General features: G+C 38.7%; 1 protein-coding gene across 1 annotated transcript in view; it reads right to left on the reverse strand.

Moving 5' to 3' along the window:
• Nucleotides 1-7,714: 7,714 nt before the first annotated feature.
• EIF2AK2 (eukaryotic translation initiation factor 2 alpha kinase 2) overlaps nt 7,715-14,624 on the reverse strand; it is a 36,676-nt gene continuing 29,766 nt past the window's right edge. Inside the window, 3 exon segments of the mRNA XM_039257210.1 lie at nt 7,715-8,656; nt 8,733-8,786; nt 9,773-9,874. Coding sequence (XP_039113141.1) covers nt 8,534-8,656; nt 8,733-8,786; nt 9,773-9,874 — 279 coding nt within the window. The 3' untranslated portion in view covers nt 7,715-8,533.

Here is a 14,624-nt window from a genome sequence, read left to right on the forward strand (position 1 = left end):
TTCTTTCTCATTGCCATGTAGTATTCCAAGAAACCATAAACTTTTTTTTAAAGTTCACAAGCTCAGGTACTTCCCCTAGATTTTGATTCAGCTAGTCAAGGGTAGTTTCCAGATATCTGTATTTTAAAGTGCTAGGAATGCGTCTGATAAGCACCTGTGCATTAGGACTAGTGCTCCAGGTTAACTACAGAGCACTGTTACATTCTTGGGGATCCACTTTTATAGCTTACCTCTCCCTACCATCAAGAAAGAGATCAACCTCTTCCTCCTCTTATTAGAAACAGCATATGCAAGAACATAGCAAAAGCATAACCTATATTTGCACAGGTTAAGATAATCAGTAGCATAACTTGTATCAACCTCTGGCCTAATATGACCTAATTCATCTGTTCTCGAGTTTAGTTTAGGGAGCATTAAAAATAATACAAGAGGTGCCTGGGTGGCCCAATCAGTTAAGCATTTGACTCTTCATCATCACAGTTCCGTTGAGTTCAAGCCCCACATTGGGCTCTGCACCGACAGTGCAGAGCCTGCTTGGGATTCTCTCTCTCCTCTCTCTCTGCCTGTCCCCCACTCACATAGTCTCTCTCTCTCTCAAAATAAACAAACATTAAAAAAAAATTTTTAGGGGCGCCTGGGTGGCTTAGTCGGTTAAGTGTCCGACTTTCCCTTAGGTCATGATCTCGCGGTTCGTGGGTTCGAGCCCCGCATCGGGCTCTGTGCTGACTGCCAGCTCAGAGCCTGGAGCCTGTTTCAGAGTCTGTGACTCCCTCTCTCTCTGACCGTCCCCTGCTCACGCTGTCTCTCTCTCTCTCTCCTAGAAATAAATAAAAAAAAAAACATTAAAAAAATTTATAAAAAAAAATTTTTTTTAATGATAATACAAGTTTCCCCTTGGCAGAGATTCTGATATAACTGGCCACTGTGGCCTGAGCATGACCCCCTTTGATTCTGAGACGCAGCACAACTTGAGAACTGCTACATGAGTTAACTTCTGGGCCTCAGTTCTTCATCCAGAAAATGAAGCCTTATCTTTATGAATATAAATACACATATAAAATACAAGAGCTTATACTGTTGTGTATTTCCTATTTACTTTTTCACTTAAAAAACAATAAAATTGTATTGATAGCTAAAACAAAGGAGTCCACCTTTCCTTGGAATTACAGCCAGATACTTTCTTGTCATTTCAGCCAGTACACTGACACTCATGCAGTCGTTCCCAAAGCTCTGTGGGTTGTTTCAGATGGAACAAACTTAGGCACCAGCTTCCTTTCCTCCTATCACTGACTCTGGGGACAACTGTCTACCTGCTTAATGGCCGAGAATATTTTTACTACGTTCATGCTCAGAATATGGGAGTAACTTTGCTGTAATCCATGACCCCACCAGATTTGTGGTTTGCATTTGTAGATCAAGGCTTGAAACTCGACATACCTTGGAGAGTGGGAAACACCCCTCATTCTTATCCATTGACACTTAAAAATCCAGGGTCCAGGGGTGCCTGGGTGGCTCCATCGGTTAAGCGCCCGACTTGATTTTGACTCAGGTCATCATGGAATTGAGCCCTGCATCTGGCTCTGCACTGATATCACAGAGCCTGCTTGGGATTCTCTCTCTCCATCTCTCTCTCTCTCTGCCCTTCCCCTGCTTGTGCTTTCTCTCCCTCTCAAAAATAAAAAATAAACTTAAAAAAAATACAGACTTCCAATATGAGTAAAGATTTCTTTTTATTAACATAAGCCTTTACTGATTTCAAAATTAGACAATGAGAACCAAACTAAGCAAAAATTTTTTAATTTGCTTTAGTGAATTTGAATTTGCTTCAGAGAAATTTATGTAAAATTTGAAACATTGTAATATGTTGTCATTTACTTTTATTTATATCGTGCTTTCTTTTTTTTTTTTTGAGTACTTTATTTTCAGTCCAATCTATAATTTCTAAAGTCTTTCATTTTCCTAAAACATAAATCCAAAATACTAGAGCTACAATTCAAAACAAATAGACTTTAATATACAAAATTGGTTTCTCTTAAACACCTTTTTTCAGAGTTATTTGCCATTTGTTGACATTTGAAAGTGAACATTATTATTTAGTATTAGACACATTTTGTAGGATCAAGCATATGAACTCCTTAATACTTTTATTTCCCACCGATTCAAAAGCACTTCCAGAGTTCCTGCTTTATGCAGGTCAGTAGGCTCACTGCCTTGGGGTAAACAAACAAGAGCCTGTCCCTGCTTTCCAGAAATTCATCGAAGGAGCCACACAGGAAAAACTGAGCTCCAAGGCAAATTGGTAAGCATAATACTGAGGTACTGAACAAGAGCAGACCTAGGGAACAGTTTCATTCTGAGCAGGGGATAGCAGAACATGAAACTGGTTCTGAATGTAACTTCAATACACAAAGTTGTAAGGAAGGGGTTACAATATGACCTGGCACTTCCACTCCCTGGTATTTACCGAAGAGAAATGAAAACACACGTCCACATAAAACCGTACCTGAATATTCATAGTAGCACCGTGGAACAACCCAAATGTCCATCAGTTGATGAATGGATAAATAAACTGTGATAGAGCCACAGAATTGACTATTAGTTGACTATAAAAAGGAATGAGGTCCTTCTCCATGCCACAACATGGATAAACCTCAAAAACATTATGCTAAATGGAAAAGACCACATATTGTATGATTTCCATTTAAATGAAAGTCCAGAGCAGGCAAATCTATAGAGACAGAAAGTAGATTATTGGTTGTCTAGCTTTGGGGGGAAATGAGGAAAGAGTGATCATGAGTACAGTTTTTCTTGTTGAATGACAAAAATGTTTTAAAACTGTGGTGGTTGGGGCGCCTGGGTGGCTCAGACTGTTAAGCGTCCGACTCTTGATTTTGGCTCAGGTCATGATCTCACGGTTCAGGAGTTTGAGCCCCATGACTGGCTCTGTGCTGACAGTGTGGAGCCTCTTTGGGATTCTCTCTCCCTCCCTCTCTCTTTCTCTCTTTGCACCTCCTCTGTGCTCTCTCTTTAAAAAACAAAACAAAACAAAACAAACCAGAAAAACATTTCAAAAAGATTAAAAACAATAAAACTGGTGATGGTTGCACTCTGAACATACTTGACACCACTTAACTGTATAGTTTAAATGGGTGAATTGTATGGTATGTATTCTCTCTCAGTCAAATTATTATTTAAAAAAAAAGAGATTTTAGGTAGAAACCATAGATGAGAACCATTGAGCATAAACCCTTATTCAGGTAACACAGCTGACTTGTGTGGCAGCCAGTGAATGTGGGTCATGGAGTGAGGGCCTCCAGAGGAGTGTGGCCCTGCTAACACCTCAACATTAGCTCAGTGAAACTCACCTCAGGCTAAGAGAATAAGTGAGCATTGTTTTAGGCCCCCAAGTTTACCATAGTTTGTCACAGCAGGCATAGAAAACGAATACAGGTCTCAATCCCTGAAGAGTCACACATATTTGAGACGTATTTGCCTCACAGTTTTACCTATTCTACAGTTTTTAGTCAGAGTTTAAGCCAATAGTGAGGCCACCATACATCTATCAACTGTAGTCCCTTCGTTCTGAGACTGTTCTGAGGAAATGCAGGATTGGGATAGGCCACAGTCACAGATAATCACAGACATCAAGGACGGGATTGACATTTAGATATAAAGAGTAAATACCTAAATGGAGCATCTGCTGTACTTTGTTCCTTAGCCTGCTTTCCTCTACATGATCTCCCCTGGATTCAAAGTTGAGTCTCAGGGGTTACTTCCAGATAACATACACATCATTCTGTGTATGATTCCATCCTTTCTCTCATGTGTTTTCTACAGTCTGCTCGATGCCTTCACCTGAATATTCTGGCAGCAACACAAACAGCATCTCCAAGTGAGGGCTAAGATTTTACACCCAACACGTGTTGGGTGTAACAACCCACCTCCTCATGCAGACAGATGTGCGGTGGCCTTACTATTGGCTTAAATCCTAATGAAAAATTGTAAAATAGATAAAAGTGTGAGACAAAATATCTCTCAAATATGTGTGGCTCTTTGGGGGTTGGATTGAAGGCTGCATCCTAATGCCTTTAATGGCATCCTAATCTGGCCACTCACCTTCAAACAAACCTGGAGGTAATTTCTGACAGTACTTTCTCCTTAATCCTCACAACTAGTCACCAACTCCTCTTAGCTCTGTCCCCAGTATCGTTCAGGCCATCTTAGCCTCTCAGCCTTCTGGTCTTGCAAATGTAGTCTCCTCCTGCTCCAGCCCATTCTAAACACAATGTTTCGAAGAACTGGTTGGGTCACACCCCTGCTCAAAAAACAAAAACCTTCTTTGTCACCTTTGGGGGTTACTAGGGCATGAACTCATTCTACACCATTTATTCCATCTACTTCATTCTGCTTTAGAGAAAGTTCTTTATAGAAGAATCACAGATGATAAAGACGATAGAATCAAAAAATCTCTAATGAAATAACGGATCCACACAACAATCTTCAATGGCTGCTAAACCATTAGGTGGAAGATTGATAGGAAACTTTAAAGTAGATTACACCACCAGAAACCACCAATCAGTTTTAAGATCACTGAAAATAAAACAACCAAACATTATGTTACTCCTGAGGAGATGCAAAAGAAAGTAAACAGCATCATCTATGCAGTATTCTTGGGGGAAAAAACTTGAACCAGAATCATATCAAACTTCTAGTCCTCACTAGACACAATGGGGATACCATCAGTCAAATCCTGAAGGAAGGAAATTCTACAGAATATATGATCCAGTTCTTTCCTTAAATAAATGATAAGAGGAAAGAAGTTTAAAACAGAGGTAAATGTTACAAAGTAAAAGAGACATCAGCTAAACGCAATGTTGGATCCTGATTTAAACAGCCAGCAGAAATATTTTTTTGTGAAAACTGAATATAGACTGATTATTATATGACAATCAAGGAAATACCATTTTGTTGAATGACAAGTTATCACGGCTTTCTTAACATTCAAAAGATCTTATGTCAGAAATACATTTTTAAGTATTTACAAGTGAAATGATACAATGACTGAGACTTGCTTTAAAATACTCCAGTAAAAGACAATTTAAAAAAGGAAGGGGGGTGGGGCACGGTGTGACTCAGTTGGTTAAGCATCTGACTCTTGATTTTGGCTCAACTCACCTCACAGTTCATGAGCTCAAGCCCCATGTCTGGCTCTGCAATGAAAACACAGCCTGCTTGGGATTCTCTCTCTCCTTTCCTCTCTGCCTCTGCTTGTGCAAGCTAGCTCCCTCCTTCTCTATCTCTAAATAAATAAACATTTTTTTTTAAAAAAAGGAAGGGGTATATATAACAAAAAAAGGCATAATAATATTGATATTTGGTGCAACTGAGTGAGGGGTACATAGAATTTCATTATTCTTTGTTCTTGTGTATGCTTTAATATAAAATTTATGAAAGTAAATATGAGAAATATTGGAGTCATTCGAGATTGCAGAATGAAAAACTAACATGCCAGGAACCTCAAGTTAGGGTGGACACTCCAGTAGGGAATAGATGTTGTGAATTTGTTTCTAGTGAGTGTCCTGGATAATGGAGTCTTGGAGAAGCTGGTATTTAGACTTCTAAACATTTCATCTCAGACACCTATGTGTGCATGCATATATATGTGTACATACACATATATATGTTCACACGCATGTCTGACTTTATGGATTTGGAACCTATGCAGTTGTAAAGCTCCATTCAAGAAGTGCCCCATGCTTAATTATTGAACAATGGCCTCATGTGTTCATTTCATTGGGTCCCACAAATTATGTAGCTGGCCATACACACACTTATCTATGTATACATGTATATATAAAAGCTAAATAACATATGTGCATAAATAACTTCTATATCCTCCACCTAGATTTATCAGTCATTCAGTTATTAAAACTTTGCCCCATTTGTTTTCTTTCTCCCTTCAGGTACATACTGATTTTTGCTGAACATTTGAAAGTTGCCATATCATGCCACTTCACCTCTAAACATTTCCTTATGCACTACCTAAAAATAAGACATCTTCCTGCATGATCACAATATCATTATCACAGCTAAGAAAATAAAAAATTAGGGGCGCCTGGGTGGCTTAGTCGGTTAAGCGTCCGACTTTCGCTTAGGTCATGATCTCGCGGTTCGTGGGTTCGAGCCCCGCGTCGGGCTTTGTGCTGACTGCCAGCTCAGAGCCTGGAGCCTGTTTCCGTCTGTGACTCCCTCTCTCTCTGACCCTCCCCTGCTCACGCTGTCTCTCTCTCTTTCCTAAAAATAAATAAAAAAAATAAATAAAAAAGAAAATAAAAAATTATTTCATAATGCCATATAATATTCCGTGCACACCAAAATGTTCTTAACTATCCCCAAAATGTCTTCTACAATTTGATGGGGTTTTTTTTTTCAATCTTTTTTTTAACATCCAGGATACAATCAAGATGCAAGTATCACATTTGGTCATTACATCACTCTAGTCTTTCTATTTGGAATATCTCCTCTACTTTTTTTGTGTATGTGATACTGACTCTTTGAGAAGCCCAAGGTAATCTTCTTATAGAATGACTTCATTCAGGATTTGTCAAATAATTTCTTCATGATTGAATTTCAGTTAAATGCTGTGGGCAAGAAAACTAACTAGGTGATAGTATATAACTCCTAGATCACGTCAGGAGAGGCTTAATATTAGGTAGTCAGTCCCACCTTCAGTGATGTGAGATTTAATCAGGTGGTTATTGAGGAGACCAGGAGATCTATTGTAAAGGTACATTTCTCTTCCCCCCCCCCATAACTGATAAGTCATCTGTGGGGTTAGATTTAAATCCTTTGAAGATTTTGTTCCCCAACAGCTTTCCAACCAATGGTTTTAGTTTCCATTGATAAACCTTGCCTTGATCAAATACTGCATTGGGAGTTGAAAACCATATTAACTGCTTTTAATAACTTTTTAGGAATAACCATAGCCTTCAAAAAAGCCTTTTCTCTGTGACTTTTCTGCTTATCCTAAACGTGACTCATTTTAAAAATTATAAAATATATGACAATTTTAGAATGGCAGTTGGTTGCCATAAAGTTTAAATCAACCCTCAGGTTTTTCCAAGATGTCATCCAAATTCTCTTCTTGTATTCTCTCCAGCAATTCAGGGAAACGAGTATCCCCACTGTTTCTTAGGTATATCTTTTCCAGAATTCAAGCCATGGCTCTTGTCCAGACTACTGCCCATATTGCTCCTCTCTACTCATCTAAATCCCTAGCCTACTTGGAAGTCTCGCTGGAATGCCACTCCTAAGCCCCGTGCCATGGTACCTTGGTAGAAAGTGATCTCCCGTGACCTCCTCCAGACTGACTACTTTCTGTGCTTATCTACTGCCTTCTACCACGGTTAGTTCTTTTAAGTGTTTGTCCTAAGAGATACAAAATGTATTTAAGATAAAAAGAGTAACTACACAGTAAACAGTAGTGAATGAACATCCAGTTAAAGAAAAAAAAAAAGTGAGGAGTGTCTGGGTGGTTGAGTCATGATGCTTAAGCACCTGACTCTTGACTTTGGCTCATGGCCTCACATCTGGCTCCATGCTAAAAGTGTAGAGCCTGCTCGGGATTCTCTCTTACCTCCCTCTCTGTCTCTCCCTCCCTTCCTCTCTCTCTCTCAAGTAAATAAATAAATAAACTTTAAAAAAGTGAACTTCCATCCCTCCTCAGATAACCACTATCAGATTTTAGAATTTATTCCTTTCTTTCCCTTTATAGTTTTACCACATTTGTTCAGATTTCTAAACAAAGTGTTTCATTTAGCATGGTCTAGAACTTTATGTAAATAGAATCATTCTGTATATATTTTCTGTAACTGGCTTTCTTTACTTAACATTATGTTCCTCAGAGATATATCACGTATCGCACTTAGCTATAATTCATTCATTTCCACTACTATATAATATTATAGTGTATGAAAAAATATAATTTATTTATCCATTCCTCTTGTGATGTACATTGTTTTTTGTTTTTGGGGCTGTTATGAACAGGGTTTCTATGAACGTTCTGGTAGGCAAGCATGTAGGAACCAAATTGATGGCTTTGAGGGTATATACACCTTCAACTTTACTGGACTATACCAAATTGTTTTCCAAAGTGATTGTATACCACTTATCTTCTTAAGAGTACCATATTTCTCTGAATAGCTTGTTAGCTATTTAAAACAGGGAGCGATCTCATATGTTTTGACCTAGATACAGCAGACATTTAACAATTATTAATTGATTCACTAGTATTTTAAAATTTTGATTACACCCCCCCCATGTTTATAATAAGGAGATACGCTACAGAAAAGGAAAATGTATGTTTTTGAAGTAAAAATTTTTTAAAAGATTCAAACCTTCCTAAAATTTAGTGAAAACTTCAGGACAAAATAAAAATAGAAGGTAAATACCCAACAGCTGTCCCTAGAAGATTTTAGGCAGTTATAGAAAAATTGAATATCCAAAGCAGGATACTTTTTTTTTTAGAAGCGCTCTAACATGTACTTCGTTTCTTCTTCTCTGCAACATTCTTCCACTCCTTCAAGGTCTCCAGTATTTCAGATGCATCAGGCCGTTTCGTGGGTTCAGGTGACAGTAATTTTTGCAGAAGAATTTTCTGTAATGATAGTGAGTCAATACTAAGAAACAGAACATTGAAATAAATAAATTTCTGATTATTTTCAAGTGCTTACTTCTCTGCTGTCAAATACATCTGGGAACTTGCCGTCCCTTAGCCCTTTAAAAATCTGAAAATAAAATACATATATATATTCATTAGGAAATTATTCACTCAGGAGGAGAATTATTCATTCACTTGGCTAAGAAGCAAGCAGGACTCCCCCTGCCCCGTCCCCCCCACCCCACCCACTTTTTCCCATTCTTAACATCAACATGGTGAAGTGTTAAGAGCATCAGCTGCATTTCTTCCCTTTGTCCTTTTTGGAATCCTACGTGATAGGTATTTTCATTATTCCTCATGTCCAGAGAGGGCTGTTGGCTCCAGGCAAGTCTCTTTCACTGAGCTTCAGACCAAGATATCCATTTGCCTATTGCCTTTAGCAGCTCCCACAGCCTCCATACCAAAGTCCATAATCTTCCCTTAATTTAGTCCCAACAGGTCTCTCCAGTGTACCCACCATCCCTTCCTTGACACTTATTACTCCCGTAAAAACGATTCTGCCTACAAGTCCCACACTCTGCACAAGGCAGGCTGGAATTACCTTCTTTCTATTTTGGACTATTAGAAGCCAACAAATCCTTCAAAGCCCAACTTAAATACCTCTGGAAAACTAAATCCCTACAGCCAGAAAGCTCTCTGTCCTGTTTCCCCAAGACTTCATGTCTTCTCCCAAAAACATGTAGAGCATTCTCTTGTATTATCTTCCCTTCTAGAATAAAAGCTCCATGAGAATAAGACTTATTCATACTTATAACCCTGTAGCACTTAGAGCAGTGTCTTAGGCAAGACAGGCCATCAATAAAATTTTACTGATTGACTCAAATAAGAAGAAACAGCTATAGTTTTAGGAGACATATACACCTTCAAAAGAAAACCAAAGTTTTTGGTCTTAAACAAAAAGCTTTGGTTGCCCAAATGTGGAAAAGAGTAAACCCATATTTCCTTATCAGTCAACACTAATATATTCACAATAAGAGCAGTTAACTGTAGCAGCAGTTTGGACATGACTACTGATAATTTTTGTTGCTTAATTCTTTTTGTGAGATTATTTACCTGTAATGTTTCTGAAACAGTGGGACATATGTAAAGAAGTTCCGCAAGAATTAGCCCCAAAGCAAAGATATCCACTTCTTTTCCATATTCTTGTAAAGAAATCTAAAGAGACCAAAATATGTTTATATTTGTTGCTCGCCTGATACAAACACACATGTCTTCTGAAGCGACAAAAGCTATTTGACCAAAATATCTTATATCATGTAACAATGCGTTTGTTAGCAAAATCTATGGAGTCTGACTGCTCTGTTTCAAATGTGTCACTAATTGGCTGCAGCACCCATGTAAATTAACCATCCATGGTGGAATAATCTCAACCATAAAATGGGGATAACAAAAATTTCAACCTCAGAGTTTGACAGTGGTGTTGAGTAAGATGAGGGAGGTGAAATAGGTAAAATGGTTCCCAGTAACTGACTTGCATGCAAATGTTAATATGTATTCACAATGTTCTATAACTGGAAGCAATCCAAATGCCCATCCGAGGAGAATGGGTAAGCACACTGTGGTATATTCAGACAATGGAATACTACTCAGTAATGAATAATATGCTGGTATAAACAACAACTAGAGGTTCTCCCGCAGACATTACTTTGAGTGAAATAATCAAATACCAAAAAAAAAAAAAAAACCATAAAGTATGATTCCATTCATATGAAGCACCAGAGAGGGAAAACTAATCTGTGGTGACAGAAATCATAGTACTAGCTGCCTCTTGGAAGAAGAGATGGACTGGAAAGGGCCTGAGGGAATTTTCACAGGTGAGGGAGATGTTCTACATTTTCTTTCTTTATTTTTTTAATGCTTATATTTATTTTTGAGAGAGAGAGAGAGAGACAGCGTGAGCAGGGGAGGGTCAGAGAGAGAGGGAGACATAGAATCTGAAGCAGGCCCTAGGCTCTGAGCTGTCAGAACAGAGCATGACGCGGGGCTGAAACCCACAAACCATGAGATCATTGACCTGAGCCGAAGTCGGACGCTTTACCAACGGAACCACCAGGTGCCCCTGTCCTACATTTTCTTAAGTTTATGGGTTTCCCAGGTATATATGCCTTTGTCAAAATGAAAAATGTACATTTAAAATACATACACTTCATGGCATATAAATTATTTCTCAATAAAATGTTTTGCGGTTTAAAAACCACTAAGAAAATAAGGAGCACAATGATGAATGATATTTTAAAAAATATGTTAGGGTGACAATACAGGGTGCAGGAGTTAAAGGGGAGCCATCAGCCACCTATGGTCTTCTACCTTCCCATTCCAGAAAAAAATTAAATTATGTTTTTATGCCACATGGTCCCCAAAGGGAAAAGGTGGATTTCCTCTCCACCCTAGACTCTCAAACATCAAAAACACGAAACTAGACAATAAGCTCTCAACCAAAAAATGTAGACTATTAGAGTCATGAAACTATACATAAGACAAACATTCAAAATCGATAGCCGTACAACCATGTTTACAACAGCAGTTTTCACAACAGCCAAAAGGTAGGGGCAACCCAAGTATCTGCTGATGGATGAACAGATAAACAAAATGTGGTATATCCATACAGTGGTTATGTTGTTAATCTTTAAAAAGGAAGGAAATCCTGACACAGGCTGCAGCATGGATGAACCTGGAGGATATTCTACTGAGTGAAATAAGCTAGTCACAAAAGGACAAATACTATAGATCTACTTATGCAAGGTCTCTGGAGTGGTCAAATTCATAGAGACAGAAAGTAGGATGGTGGTTTCCAGGGCTGGGGGAGAGGGAATGGGGAGCTGTTACATGGGTGCAGAGTTTCTGTTTTGCAAGATGAAGAGTTCTGGAGATGGATGGTGGAATTGGTAGCACAGCATGAATGTACTTGATGCCACTGAACTGTACACCTAAAAATGGTTAAGATGGCAAATTTCATGTGATGTGTTTTTTACCACAATTAAAAGTAAATGAATATCTTTTAAAACTCAATAGCCTTATTAAGAACCCATGAGATACAAGGAGTCCCATTTCAACAGCAAAACACTACGTATTCAGGGAAAAGCTTTAAAAATATAAGCGATCTTCATAAAGAAAAAAATATTTTAAAACTTCATTGAAGGGGCACCTGGGTGGCTCAGTCGGTTCAGCGTCTGACTTCGGCTCAGGTCATGATCTCATGGTTCATGGGTTAGAGCCCCGCGTCGGGCTCTGTGCTGACAGCTAGTTCAGAGTCTGGAGCCTGTTTCAGATTCTGTGTCTCCCTCTATCTCTCTGACCCTCCCGTGCTCACGCTCTCAATCTCTCAATCTCTCTCTCTCTTTCTCTCTCTCTCTCTGTCTCTCAGAAATAAATAAAACATTTAAAAAATTAAAAAAAAAAAACTTCATTGAAGAATATGGAAGTGGCCTTCAGGTAGGTTTATCATTGCTCCCAGTGGTGCCCTGGCCTCCCAGTGAAAGCATGACACTTGCCAGTCTCCTTCCCTCGGGTTGGGCCATGCAATTCACGCTGGGCCACGTTTAGTGATGCACGCCCCGCCCCCACCGGGCAGAGCCTGCAAAAGTCACTGAGAGGTTCTGCCATTGCTTTCTGCTGTTTGCACAGCAGTGACCCAGATAGGGTTCTTCCTGCAGCCTGGGGTCTGGAATGAAGGAGACACGTGAAACAAAACCACAGCCAGACTGCAGCAAACACATCATGTGCGCAAGAAATAAACCTGGGTTGTTCTGAACACTATGAGGAGACGGGGAGTCACTGGCTACCACTGGATTGCCCAGCAAAAGCCGATGGACAGGGGACTTGATAAAGTGGAGGAAACCTGCCGATTTCCTGGAACAGAAGTCTCAAATATATAAAAATGTCAGTTCTCTTTGGTTGAATCCTTAAATTTAATGCAATTGCTGGCAAAATCTCCACACCAGTGATGGAATATGACAAGCTGATTCTATAGTTCATTAGAACTATAAAATCAAATGGAATAGTAAATGTGAACACTAAGAATATGTTAAAAATGAAGAATAATATGGGAGGTCCTATATTATAATGCTATAATAACCTATCTTATAATGCTATAATAACTGAAACTAAAAACTGATATTAAAGATGAAAAGCTAAAAATAAGTCATTTGGACAGAATAGTGTCCAGAAAGAGATCCATGAGTGTGTGGGAATTTCATGTATGATAAAATAGCATTTAAGTTTTTATTTAGATTCCAGTGAGTTATCATACAGTGTGATATTAGTTTTAGGTGTCAACGTAGTGATTCAACACTTCATACATCACCCAGTGTTCTTTACAACAAGTGCATTCCTTCGTCTCTGTCACCTGTGTAGACCATCCCCCTAGCCATCTCCCCTCTGGTAGCCATCAGTATGTTCTCTATAGTTAAGAGTCTGTTTCTTAGTTTGCCTTTCTCTTTTTCCCTTTGCTTGTTTATTTTGTTTCTTACGTTCCACATATGAGTGAAATCATATGGTATTTATCATTCTCTGACTGACTTACTTCACTTTGCATAATTCTTTCTAGCTCCATCCATGTATTGCAAGTAGCAAGATTTCATTCTTTTTATGGCTAAATAGTGTTCCATTGTGTGTGTGTGTGTGTGTGTGTGTGTGTGTATATACACCACATCTTCTTTATCCATTCATCAGTCAGTGGACACTTGGGCTGCTTCCATAATTTGGCTGTTGTAGATAATGCTGCTATGAACATCAGGGTGCACGTATACCTCTGAATTAGTAGTTTTGTATTCTTTGGGTTAATACCTAGCAGTGTGATTGCTGGATTGTAAGGTAGTTCTACTTTTAACTTCTTGAGGAACTTCCATACTGTTTTCCAGAGTGGCTGCACCAGTTTGCATTCCCACCAACAGTGAATGAGGGTTCTCCTTTCAACACGTCCTTGCCAACACTTGTTGTTTCTTTTATTTTTGTTTTTATTTAAAATTTTTTTATGTTTTTATTTATTTCTGAGAGAGAGAGAGACAGCATGAGCAGGGGAGGGTCAGAGAGAGAGGGAGTCACAGACTCTGAAACAGGACCCAGGCTCTGAGCTAGCTGTCAGCACAGAGCCTGATGTGGGGCTCAAACCCATGAACTGTGAGATCATGACCTGAGCTGAAGTTGGATGCTTAACCCAGGCGCCCCAACACCTGTTGTTGTTTCTTGTTGATTTCAGCCATTCTGGCAGGTGTAAGATGCTATCTCATTGTAGTTTTGATTTGCATTTCCCTGATGATAAGTGATGTTGAGCATCATTTCATGTCTCTGTTGCTTATCGGTATGTTTTCTTTGGAAAAATATCTTATGCCTATTTTTAAAACTGGATATTTTGTTTTGGGGGTGTTGACTTTTATAAGTTCTTTATTTTGGAAACTAATCTTTTATCAGATAAGTCATTTGCAATATCTTCTCCCATTTTATAGGAGAAGTCTTTTAGTTTTGTTGATTGTTTCTTTCAGTGTGCAGAAGCTTTTTATTTTGATGAAGTCCCTATAGTTTCTTTTTGTTTTTGTTTCCCTTGACTCAGGAGACATATCCAGAAAGAAGTTGCTACAGCCAGTGTCTAAGAGGTTACTGCCTATGTTCTCCTCTAGGGTTTTTATGGTTTCAGATCTCACATTTAGGTCTTTCGTTCATTTTTAATTTGTTTTTGTATACGGTGTAAGAAAGTGGTCCAGATTCATTCTTTTGCGTGTTGCCATCCAGTATTCCCAACATCCTTTGTTGAAGAAGACTGTCTTTTTCCCATTGGATAGTCTTTTCTGCTTTGTCAAAGATTACTTGACCATATAATTGTTGGTTCATTTCTGCATCTTCTATTCTATTCCAATGATCTATGTGACTACTTTTGTGCAAGTACCATACTGTTTTGATTAAAAGTAGC

Source organism: Hyaena hyaena, unplaced genomic scaffold (assembly GCF_003009895.1).
Source record: "Hyaena hyaena isolate Hyena2069 unplaced genomic scaffold, ASM300989v1 scaffold_607, whole genome shotgun sequence".
NCBI lineage: Eukaryota > Metazoa > Chordata > Mammalia > Carnivora > Hyaenidae > Hyaena > Hyaena hyaena.